The 13,036-nt window shown below is 44.6% G+C and overlaps 1 protein-coding gene across 2 annotated transcripts in view; it reads left to right on the forward strand.

The window, feature by feature from the left end:
* RFTN1 (raftlin, lipid raft linker 1) overlaps nt 1-13,036 on the forward strand; it is a 192,843-nt gene that overhangs the window by 6,394 nt on the left and 173,413 nt on the right. For both annotated transcript variants that reach the window (XM_059162543.1, XM_059162542.1), the window contains exon 2: nt 11,064-11,216. In XM_059162543.1, the coding sequence (XP_059018526.1) occupies nt 11,072-11,216 (145 nt within the window). In that variant the 5' untranslated portion in view covers nt 11,064-11,071. The remainder of the gene's footprint in view (nt 1-11,063; nt 11,217-13,036) is intronic.

Genomic DNA, 13,036 nt, shown 5'->3' on the forward strand with positions numbered 1-13,036 from the left:
GGTGAATGGAATGTGACCGAATCATGTATTGCCAAATTTTGGAAATATAAAACACAAGAAATCAGATTGTTCATTTAAACACTTCTGTAACTTAGAGAGGGTTTTGGACCTTTTTCCACTGTCTTGAGATCCCATATGAGCACTGTTTGCAGACGGGTATAATTATGGCCATAGGCAGGTCAAAATAAGTCTTTAAAGTGGGTGACAAGTAATATTGATAGTATTTCTAATAATATTTAACCTTTATATTGCTTTTTCTATGTATCAGAGCTCTTCTAAGCTCTGTTCAGTATTAACTTATTTAATCCTCAACCTGCCAGTGGATTTGGGGGTATCCCCATATTGTAATTGGGAAACCTGATGTTAAGCAGCTTCCTCGAGGTCACACAAAAGTAGAGACACTGGGATTTGAACCTAGGTAGTCTGGCTGCAGAACACATGCAGCCAACCCTTGTGCTATGCTCTTAAGAAGGTAGATTTCCCGGGACGCCTGGGTGGCTCAGTTGGTTAAGCAGCTGCCTTCAGCTCAGGTCGTGATCCCAGCGTCCTGGGATCGAGTCCCACATCGGGCTCCTTGCTTGGCGGGGAGCCTGCTTCTCCCTCTGCCTCTGCCTGCCACTCTGTCTGCCTGTGCTCACTCTCGCTCCTCTCTCTCTGACAAATAAATAAATAAAATCTTTAAAAAAAAAAAAAGTAGATTTCCCAAATACTCCAGAATGTCCATCCTTTACCAGATAATAAGTGTCTGTCCTAGTCCTGTAGGATGTTGATTTAGTAGGTATTTATCGTGCATCTAGGGGTGTCTGGGTGGCTCAGTCCCTTGAGCATCTGACTCTGGATTCTGACTCAGGTCATAATCTCAGGGTCATGAGATTGAGCCCCACATCATAGTTCATGCTCAGCGTGGAGTCTGCTCCAGATTCTCCCTGTCTTTCTCTACCCCTCCCACTACTCATGCGCACTCTCTCTCTCTCTCTCAATAAATAAATAAATAAATAAATGTGCATCTTTTGGGGTGGGGCGTTGGGATAGCTGCTGTTGGAGACAAAGAAGACATGATTGCTACCTTTAGGAAGTTGGCTGTCACATGAGCAGGTGAGGCAAAACCAAAAGCTCCAGAGCTCTCTCTGGAGCTCAGGACTGGTCTCTGCAACTGCCCACCCCCCATGTCTACCCAATGGAGTTAACACATCTAAAATAAGCTCCTGTCTTCCTCCCATAGCCATCCCCAGCTTGGAAGGGGGCCACTCTAGCCTTTCAGTTGCTCAGGTCACAAATCCTAGATGTGCCTTAGATGCTCTCTTTTTCTCACGCCAAACTACCAATAAATTTCATGAAAATATACTTTCAAAATATATCCAGAACTTGCCCATTGCTCATAACCTGTTATTATTTGGTCTCCCCATTTCCACACTCAGTCATGGCCAGAGTGGTCAAGTCTGCCCTTGGCTTGAAACCCTCAGGGCTCCCATCTCAGAGTAAAGCCAGAGTCCTTACCACCATCAGCACATTCCACACAACCTGCCTCACCATGCCACTCTGATTTTGTGTGCTCCCTGCAGCTACTCCCTTTTTCCCCCAGGCAGGTCCTGGAAACTTGCACTTGCTGCCACCTTGCCCAGTATACCATCCCCCTCATCCCATGTTCTTTTTGACATTACCTTCTGAGTGAGACCTGCCCTGATCATCCTGTTTTTAAGTATTGCCTTGTCTTCCCTTGTGCTTGCTCTCCCTCCTCCCTGCCTTTTCTTTATTTCTTAAAAATTGAATTTCCTGTATTATTTTTATTTGTGTATTGTCTGTTTGTCTATTCCTGAAGGTAAGATTCTTCAGGACAGGGTTGTTCCTTTTTTGTTGTTGTTGTTGGTGGTCTTTTGCATAACTTTGGTATCCTCAGCATATATAATAGTGCTTTGCATGCAGTAGGTGCTTAATAAGGTGAGTGTGATGGGTGATTTTATGTTTCAACCTGACTAGGCTAGGGTACTCAGTTTTTGGTGAGACAGATCTAGGTGTTGCTGTGGGTTATTTTTCTTTTTTTAACATGATTACCATTTAAAGCAAGAGACTTCAAGTAAAGCAGATTACGCTCCATAATGTGGGTGGGCCTCACCCAATCAGTTGAAGGGCTAAAAAAAAAAAACAAACAAAACAAAACACTGCCGTTTCCCAAGGAAAAAGGAATCCTGCCTCCAGACTGCCTTAGGACTTAAGATTGTAACATCAGCGCTTCTCTAGGTCTCTGACCTGTTGGCCTGCCCTGCAGATTTCTGATTTGCCAGCTCACACACTCACATGAGTCAGTTTCTTAAAATAAATCTGCCCTGCCTTCTCTCTATATAGATATCTACCCACACACTATCCTCTTGGTTCTGTTTCTCTGAAAACCCTAATACAGAGGATTGAGATGGAAGGGAAAGTGTCAGGTTGGGGGTTGCACTGTAGGTAAAGGAATGGTGTCTGGAGAGTGCTCAGTGTGTACGAAAGGGAACACTGGCTTCCTACACCTGACACCAGGGTACATGAAGAGGAACAGCCAGAGACTGGGGAGGAAGTGGGTTGGGTGTGAAGTTGAGGTGAAGGACTCCAAACTGGGTGGTATCCATTTCTTATGCTCTTTGAGCCACTTGTGTGGCACAGAATGGTTAATGTGGATTTAGCCTGTGCTAAGAATTAGTGGGCAAGCGACCAACAGAAGCCAGATGCAGGAAGGCCTTTGAGGTCCTAAGAGGGTGGGCTGGCATGGATAATGAAGTGGTGGACGTAAGGGCCTCCACAAGCACCCAACACTAGGCCAGCTGTAGTGGCGACAACAGTGGCAGGAGCAGGCTGTTGCCTGGTGTTTTGAGCCTGGATGTTGCAAGGACAGGGGTTCTACCCTCAGAAGCAAGGAACACAGGAGGAAGAACAGGCCTTGATGGGCCAGGCATTGAGTTCTCTAGTTCTCTTTGGAGCATATTCATCATGAATTTCAGGAAAGTTCTGAGTGAAGATGATGAAAAGGGTCCTTGGGGCATATTCACCTGGAGTTCACCAGACTGGGAAGGAGACTGGAAGGTTTTTGCCCAGAGCTGGTAAAGCAGGGCCCATGAGGGGTTATAAGGGCAAAGGGGGAAACTATAGTATTTATGTAACTTTCTTGAGTATACTCAACAATACCACAATTGGAGGTTTTCAAACTCCATTACAAAGGCACCCCAAGGCGCCACAGCAAACTCATGGGGGCGGGGCAGAAGGGCGTTTTTTTCTTTTTACATTTCTGAGGGGAACAGTGATACTTGATGTGTTAGACAACACACTGCCTGCCATCTTGGGGTAGTTTGCAGTACCATCGTTAGACAGCTCCGCCTTCCTTTTGATGATGTCATACTTCTGTGCCGCACCTTTTGGGTGGTTGCTAAGAAACCACGAACAGGAAACGAAAGTGTTGGTGTCCAGCGTGATTCCAAGGTTTGAGAAGTTGTGCCGTGCCCAAGAGATGCACACAGCCCGCTAGTGCTTATGACTCAGGAATGAAAGAAAAAGGTTTATTCTTTCAATTTTTATGCACTGTTTTTTTTTCCAAAAGGCTAATAAGTTGTTTGGACAGAAATAATTATTATGTTGTTTAGACTGAACTACTTAATAAGTGGAACTATAAGTATTGCTTTTAGCCTAGGGGTGCCGGGATGCTAAAGGTGCCAGGAAGTGGAATGTCTTAAACTTCTGTCATGTATTGTTGTGGGTGTCACAGATAGATTGTGGAAGAATAAAAGCAAGGATAGAAGCGGGGGAGAAAGGAAGGGCACGGGGGCTGCATCTAAAAAGTCTCATTTCTTCAAAAATAAAAGATGTGAAGCAAGTAAAGTAAAATGTAAGCACTTGTTAAATCTTGGTGGTGGGTGCATAGATATCTCATTTTCTGTCCTCATCTGTATGTCTGAAGTGGCTTATACTGAAAATGATTTTATTTTAAGATTTCCCTTTTTTATTTTAGAGAGAGAGAAAGAGAACATGAATGGAGGGGTGGGGAGCAGTGGGGCAGGGAGAGAATCTCCAGCAGACTCCGTGCTCAGCACAGAGCCTAACTCGGGACCCAGTTTCCTGACCCCGAGATCATGATCTGACCTGAAACCAAGAGTCAGACGCTCAACCAACTGAGTCACCCAAGTGCCCCTATACTGAGAATGATTTTAAGAGAGAGAGAAGGAGGGTGGAGATAGAAATGTAGGGGTGTACCTGTGCTGGAAGGATAGCAGCGATGTGGGAAGAGGGCGTCTGAGGTACAAAGAAGTTCAGGAGATGAGGTGGGGTATCAAGGGGGTCAGTAGGGCCATGTTCTAGACTGGGGTTCTTCGCCCTGGCTAGGAGACTCAAGAAGGATCTGAGACTATACAGAGTTCAGAGAGGGGAAAGCTGAGCTTGCCCCTAAATGATTGCTTTGCAACCCTGGCTGTCAGAATTACCTGGGGTTTTCAAAAATTCTGGTGATCAGGCCCTACCTCCCAAATGCCTGGGCATCAGGATCTTTAAGTAGCTCTCCAGATGGATTCCAATGTGTAACCAAGGTAGAGGACCAGTGCCATGGACGGCCCAGGGTTTCTCATACTTTACTGCTGCTCAGACTTCAGTGTTTGAGCTTGGAACTTGTCATTAAAATGTAGTTTCTGGTTCAGCAGGCTCGGGAGGGCCTGGGATTCTGGATTTCTCACAGGCTCCCAGAAATTCCGTGCTGCTGGTCTGAGAACCACACTTTGAGCAGCAGATTCTTCTGAAAGGGAGCTGTGTTTGATTAAGGGTGTTTGTCATGGGGACTGTGGGAAGGCAGAGAGGTGGTCTGGATCAGACCCCGACTGAGATGTGGGGGGAGGGGATAGTAAGCAAGTGTTTTCCTTTGGAAATGTAAATACCCCTTGTATTTCTTATCTTTTGCTGTATAACAGATTACTCTGGATCTTAGCAGCCAGGAATGACAGTAAACATTTATTATCTCACAGAGTTTCTGTGGGTTAGAAATCCAGAAGCAGCTTAGCTGGGTGGTTCTGACCTGGGGTGCCTCAAGAGGTTGTGGTCAAGATGCTGGCTGGGCTGGAGGCCATTCTGCAGGTGATGGATCTGGTTCCATATGGGTGTTGAGCTAACCAGCAGTGTTGGCTGTTGGGTGGAGGCCTCAGTTTCCTGTCCTGGGATTTCTCTACAGGGTTAATAGACTGTCTTCATACTGTGGCAGCTGGCTGTCCCCAGAGTGAGGGATCCAGGAGAGAGTAATGTAGAACGCACAATGCTGCTGTAGCCCAGTCTTGGAAATCACACTCATCATTTCTGTAGCGCCCTCCTGGCCCCACAGGTCAGCCCTAGTCACTGTGGGCGGGGACCACCTGTGAATGCTGCGAGGATTACTGAAGGTCGTCTTAGAGGCTGGCTATCTTACCTCTTATTGTTTTCAATGAAGAAATAATGTATGTGCGGCACAGAAAACTTGAGAAAACCATAAAGAGGGTGTCACCCATAATCTCATGACCTGGAGGAAATTTCTGGGAACACTGTGGTCTATGTCTTGCCAGATACAAAGAGAATGTATGTGTATGTATATGTATATACACATACACATATACATATATGTGCACACATATACATATATATACACACATAAAATACATATGTAATGTATAATAATATACGTGTGTGTATATATGTGTGTATATATATATATATATATATATACACACACTCACTTAGAAAAAGTAGCACACCATACAGATAATACTGTTTGATATAGATTGGCATTGATTCAGGAATACTTTAAACAGGTAAATTTTTCAGGGTGCCTGGGTAGCTCAATGCGTTAAGCGTCTGCCTTCAGCTCAGGTCATAATCCCAGGGTCCTGGGATTGAGCCCCATGTCAGGCTCCCTGCTTGGCAGGAAGCTCTCCCACTCCCCCTACTTTTGTTCCTTCTTTAGCTGTGTCTTTGTCTGTCCAAAAAAAAAAAAAACCTTTAAAAAAACAGGTAAATTTTTCTTATTGAACTGTAGTTGTTGTACAATGTTATACTAGTTTCTGGTACAACACAAGGATTCGACAGTTCTAGGCATGACTCAGTGCTCACCACAGTAAGTATAGTGTCACCATGCAATGTTATTACAACATTACTGACTATACTCTAGACTGTACTTTTCATCTCTTGGCCTTTCTTATTTTATAACTGGGAGTTTGTACCTCTTAATCCCCTTCACCTACTTTGCCCAGTCTGTCAGTGGGTAAATTTTAGTTATCCTCAGGTTTCTGTCTTAGACTATGTTTGTAGGATATCAAGATTTGATACCGTTTGAATTCTCAAGTTTCCATTTGCATTTCTGGGTTGAGAGAGATGTTCCTATCATGCAAAAAGTCTTCATCTGGATCATCAGTTCTTACTTTGGGTGACTGAGTGATGTAATAAACATGCTTGAGGCTTCAAACACGGGATTTGAATGAAGAAATAAAAAATGAGTTTGCCAGCTGATCCGGCATCATTGCCTATAATTGCCCCATCTCTGGTTGCTTGTCATGAGCTGTTGGCAATTGTTAAAATTAGCTTTACAGTCTGCCACGGATTAGTAGCAAGTGTGGTAAATGAGGACTCACTCTTAATGAAACTAATTTGTATTTGGAAATATAACTACATTTATTGCTCCCATTATTTAAATGCACGTATGATCGTTGAGAGTAAAAATGAACGTTTAAACTGAAGTCTTAGAAACGCTAGCTGAAAAATAATCTTTTAAGGAGGTGATCCTTTTTCAAGTGGTTTTCCAGTGTCTTATGAGCATCTTGGGAAGCATTTCAGAAACAAATCAGAAATACTTAAAATTAAAATGTAAGGATTTCAAAATTGACAGTGACACAGGGCATCATGTCGCATTGCTGATTAGCTTCTTCTGGAACCAGGTCTGTGGCAACGTGCTGTCTATTTCATATTCCTGTCTATTTCAAATCCGGGGATTTTCTCTGTGCGTCTCGGGGGCTGTCCAGACTTCCAGAACAGCCTGCCCCCACAGCACCGCAATACATCTGCTCACTGTCTTTCTCCTCCTTTCTCCTCCTTTCACCTCCAACTGCTTGAGAGCAGGGCCTGGTCTTGCCATTTTTATCTTTTCTAATCGGGGGCCTGATTTAAAGCAGACCTTAGTGAACGTGGGCTGAATGAATGCATGCATGTATGCATGAATTTGGAGAAGTTCCCTCTAGTGTGGAGCTCACAGTTTCTGCATGAAGCGGGGCCACCTTGTAGCAAAGATACGCCTTACGCTGGGTTTGATTTGGAGAGAACGGATTTTCCAGAACATCACCATCTGAAGGCCCTCTGCTTTCTGGTCATTTGCAATCTCTCATGTCCTTTCCTTGCAGCCAGGGTCTCAACCTCCCGTGATTACCTTATTTTCCTCCATAATCAGCATCCAGTTCCTCATTACTTTTAGCCGATTTCTGCTAGAGAACTGTACATTTATTTTGGCTCTCTCCCTACTGTCTCGCCACAGGAAAGGGGAAAGACCTCCTCTTTTTGCTTTACGTTTGAAGAATTCTTGGAAGATTTTTCTTTGTCTCTTGATGTTAGAGAGACCCATACACATGGGTGCGGGGATATATTCTGGGATGACAGAGGTAGAAACAGAAAAGCCTGCCATACGACTGTCAGGTAATCAAAGCTAATCCAGCGATCCACTCACACATCAAATGAGTAACTTGATTTACATTAGTATCAATGTGGGGTGACTGTAGGAATATGGAAGGTCAGGGCTGTGGGGGTTGAAGCAATGGGAGAATCTCATCACACACAAATGATTTTTAGCATGTGCCCTTTACAGAAACAGACAAGGAAAGCAGAATTAGCCAGGAATAGCAGGGTTCTCATGATTCCACCCAGGGAGCTGATGGTCTAGAGTGAGCAGGAGGTAGAGGGGCTAATCGGTCAGTCTCTTGAAGGGTCTCACCTTCCACCATGCCTCTCCTGCGGTCAGCATCTGCCCACTGTGAATGTGGAAAGAGAAGTCTTATTCATTAACAGGACCCCTGCACTTACCACCAACCCAGCAATCCCACTCCTAGGTGTTACCCTAGAGAAATGAAACTTAGGTCCTCATAAAAGCCTCTGTGAGTGTTTATAGGCACTTTATTCATAATCAACTGGAACAATCAGAGTGTCCTTCAGATCAAGGCATCCCAAGGATCAAGAAGTAGGTGCTTCCAGTTTCTAGAGGCCCAGGTCCAGAAGCCGGCACTGTGTTATTCCGCCATACTCTATTGGTCAGACAACCATGGAGCCCAGATTCAAGGTGGTGATGTAGACCCCACCTTTCAATGGCAGGAGTGTCAGAGGATTTGGGGGCCATATTTCAAAGCCATTATCCTTACCATTTACCTTCTGCCCTCCTAAAGGGCAGATGTGCTTCTCCCTACCTGAGGGAATGTGCTTCCACTGAGATGGACGCTCCCTGAATGCCATGCCCTCTACTCTTCCCTCTACCTAGCTCCCACCTTTCACTGCTCTCAAAGGCCCATACCCATCCCTTGCCCCAAGCTCCTTGTGGGATTCTAGCATGAGCATGGGAACCTCACATAGTAAACAGTAATGTTAGGTGCTCTTTTGTCTTATTTTTCTCACTTTTGTAAGCTAGATCTTCCTTGTTTGAGCATTGTTGGGACTGTGATAGCTATTTTTAGAGTAATATGAAAATCTTTACTATTTTGACAGTGGAGGGGGTTGGTAGAAGAACACAGGAAGGAGCTAGAAGGAACACAGGTGTGCCAGGAGTGAATAAGGTAGGGCCCTCACCACAAAAGAGTAGGAGGAACTAATTCACACTAAGGTTTTATTGACTCACAATTGCTCCATATGGCAGCCTTCCCAGAGAGAGTCGTGCTATAAAAGCAGTTGCTTTACCAGTGTTGCACGTATTCCAAAGAAATGAATCCCTAAGTTTGAGACCTTGAGGATTCACCCATGCTGCTATTTTGCTGCAAGCTGGAACTGTTTACCTTTTCTGTGTCAGATCACATGCATTATTTACCCAGAGCCTTGTCGTGTCCTGTGAGACAAGCACAGTGCCCTTCGGGGTGAACTTGGGCAGAGATCTCAAGTTTGGGACAATCTGACTGAAACCTTAAACTTCAAGTTGAAAATCAGAATTTTTCTGATGCTTCTTGGAACACCATCCCCCACCTCCTTCCACCTCTTTAAGTTGTTCGAGTCTTTTTGCTCATCCTGGTAATCCTCTCCTCTTTTTTCTTGATTGTCAGGGAACCTGTCCTTTATAGAAAATAATCTGTTATACTAAAATGTTAGTGGCTACCATAGGCTTAGTTTGCTGCCCTTCCCATAGAGATATCTGTGGTTTCAAAGGAGGTCCTGAGTGGCAGTGATTCTGATTTCAAAGAAATGAATCTCTACTGCTAGAATTGACCTAATAGGATAACAAGAATGAGAGCATTATTGAGGGAAAAGTTTCTTTTTTTGAGGGCCCCAAACTCTCAGTCTCTCTTAGGGAGGTAGGTGTGTAAGTGACTTACTTGGTGAGCCTCTGGGTTATTTCCAATTCTGTTCGGGTGGTAACAGTGTTCATCTTGCTAGGTCACCTGTTCCCCAGTACACAGGAGCCTTCCTGTCCACTTCTCTTCTGCTTAGCCTCAGCAGATGCCACTTGGCTTGCTTTTTAGTAGTTAAATATGCAGCCTCTGTATATATCAGCTGTTCTATCTGCAGAACTACAGAGCATTTTACAAGTAATCAGTTCATGCAGATTGCACATAAATCACGTCTGCCTTGGCCCTTTGGACACTAATGTTCCCTTATTAAGGCATAAGTAAGCCTTCCTGTTCTCATCCATCCTTCCAGACTTTTTTTAATTACTGAAAAGTATAGCCTGGTTGTCATGATACCACTCTCTTCCACTGCTCCCTTCCCCTACACACTCACTGCTTTTCTGAGGCTCATTTTGTTTTTCTGGAACTTGCCAGTTTGCCCTAGGAAGCTGGGTACCTTGTGAATGGATTAAGCAAAAGGAAATTCTTATCTCTAAAAGGAAGCAGTCACCACGTTTCTGTTTGTGATATTCTTGGCCAGTTCATATTTTTGTGAAATATGTTCTGATGGCAGCTCTGGTACCCCAGAGAAAGGGGGAAGTACTGGTCATGCTCCGTGCACAAAAGGAAAATATCTTCTGCTGAAGTCTGGGGAGTGGATAAAAAGTCATTTCATGGATGTCAATCTGCCTAAATAAACAGAAAACCCTCCTTATTTTTAATCTCTCAAAAGGCTGGGAGCTGAGCCCACTCTAACATGCACATTATCCTAACATTTCTCCATTTTTCTTTCAAACCGTCACCACAGATCTTCGCTCTAATACACGTGGATTTCTGCTTCTAATTTCTCTGGCCCTGCTATTAGTGTTCAAGCCAGTCTTCATTTTGGTCTAAAATGACTCTCTAAGAGCATGGAAGCATACTATTATTTCCTGTGGTTTGGTCTAAAAAGAATAAAAGGGGGACTTTTAGATGAGGCCCATAAAAATACCACCGTCTCTACTTTTAGAGATGTTTTATGAATATAAATTCCTGTCTAAATAATTACTGTTGGAGTTTGGAAATTGTGCCAACAACTTATTATTCTCTCTTAGCAACCACAGCAAAAGTGACACATCTCTTGTTTTGTTTTTTCTTTTCAGATGGGCTGACACCATAATGTACCATATTGCTTTTAAGATCTCATTTTTTAATCATGTGTACAGATTAGAGTGGAACTGTATTATTTTCCCCAGCTAGGGGAAAAAAGATAGAAAGCAGGTATAGTTTTGGTGTCATTATAGAATTGCTGGGATGGCTGGTAATGGTGTCCTCACAGAAGGAGAAGCCAGCCTGGGCCCTGAGCGCAGCTCCTCTGTGTTGGGGTCAGACACTGAATAATACTCTGGGTTCCATAGAGGCTGAGGTCTTCCATGTAGTCTTCAGGGATATATGGGGTCTTTTATACTGTGGTGTTTAAAAACAAAATCTCAGGGGGAGAAAAAATCACTCTCCTTGTCCTTTTTTTTTGGTTTCTGCTGGCAGCTGCTGAAATGGGTTGCGGATTGAACAAGTTAGAGAAACGGGATGACAAACGGCCTGGAAACATCTATTCGACTTTAAAGAGGCCTCAGGTGGAAACCAAGATAGATGTGTCCTACGAATACCGCTTCCTGGAGTTCACGACCTTGAGTGCTGGTGAGTACAAGCGGCCGAGCTCCCAGCGGCCGGAGAGCTCAGTCCCGGCCCCCTGCCACAGGTCCTCTCCCACCTTGGGACAGGGATGGTGGGGTGGGGGAGATGAGCGGCGCGGGGTGGGGCGGCTATGGGGAACTGGAAAAGTTGGGTCTTTGAAAAGGTACTGCTTACAGAAATCCAGATTTTTTATGTGGAACTTTTCACTTTTTAAAAGATAGTAAGTAATTTATATTGTAACTAGTTAAAAGCAGGTGTGAGTCAACTCGTACTGACGTTGCAGGAGGGCCGCATTTAGCCCACAGGCCAACTAGTTTGCAGACTCTGTATCATAGCCAGCTGTGTGCAAAAGGAAAATTTACCTTATCCCCTATTAATGTGCTTGTCCGTCCAAATTTACCTGCCTGTTGTCTGGCATCTTTCAAGAGTGCTTGTCTATCCAGGCTTGGCTTCCCCTTGTCTGAGCTGCAGGGTGTCTGGGTCACCCCACTAACAGTGTCACAGTAGCCCTGGGGTGACTGGCAAGCGATAGTGTTTTCATCCAGAGCATTTGATGAGCACAACTGTGTGCACGATGTTGGGCTGATGCTGTGGGGGGGATCGTGCAGTCTGTCCTGGTTTCCTGGAGCCTCTTACCTAGTGCGAGAGAAGACTCGCACTCGTGAAAAAAACAAAACAACAAAAACCTCAACAGACTATAATTTTAAGTAATTGTAAGCATCTGTGTTCGACTCACATCATGATCCCAGTGTCCTGGGATCGAGTCCTGTGTGAGACTTCTTTTTGGGCAGGAAGGCTGCTTCTCCCTCTCCCACTCCCCCTGCTTGTGTTCCCCCTCTCTCTCCTCTCAAATAAATAAAACCTTAAAATAAAATGTGTCTTCAGAAGAGGAAAGATCATTCTTTTGGTGTAGGAGGCAGTCCCTAAAAGTTGCACACAAACAGGAGTGCTAACTAACTCAAACATCTTGCCATTTTCTCCCTGGGCTCCTGGGCATATTTTAAGCTTCTATCAGCAGAGAAAGGAATTTGTGGGAAAAGCCCTCATATTTGGGGATTTGAGTCTGGCTCTGCTGTGGAGTAACTGGGTTTCGGTCAGATGAGCACATGAATACCCGCCTCGCAGGGCTGCTGTGGAGACCAGAGGAGGACGGGCCTGAGAAGCTCTTAGCACAGTACAGGCACGTAGTGGAGCAGCTAGGGTTTCATCCTCTCCTGTTCCTGCCACGACCATCTGCACCTAGCCTCCCTCGGCCTCTTGATCCCTGAGAGACATGGCTGGCTGGGGGTCTCCACAGGGACTTTCTGTCTACCCCTGCGCATCACACACACTGAGCCCTGCATCTTTCTCATCAGATGGGCTTCTTGCCAGTGCCCTGGGTAAATCATGTCACCACCGTCCTCTCAAACAGACTTGGCACCTTAGTCATCAATGACCATGCCTTGTCCTTACCCCCAATTTCCATTGTGTCACCCAAGCCTGTTGAAACTGCTTCTGAAAATACCTGTAATGTAGCTGATGTAACAGAAGCAAATCTGTACACAGAATCATTGGGCGCATTTGGTCACCCATTATTTGGTGAACATTTATTTGAGTGCCTGCAGCAGTTCAGGCCTTATAGAATGACGAAGGAGAAAACCAAAGTGTGTGTAGGAGAAGAGGACATAAGGAAATAGGACAACATGTTAAGTATTGATTGTTAGGAAGCTGAGAATATGGGGGGATTCTTTTTTTCACACATATATATATTTTTTGCATCCTTTATTATTAAGAAGAGTATGTTTTACTCACAGAGACCTTCATGAATCTGTGCCCTCCTCTGT

The sequence above is a fragment of the Mustela lutreola genome, chromosome 2 (genome assembly GCF_030435805.1).
Source record: "Mustela lutreola isolate mMusLut2 chromosome 2, mMusLut2.pri, whole genome shotgun sequence".
NCBI lineage: Eukaryota > Metazoa > Chordata > Mammalia > Carnivora > Mustelidae > Mustela > Mustela lutreola.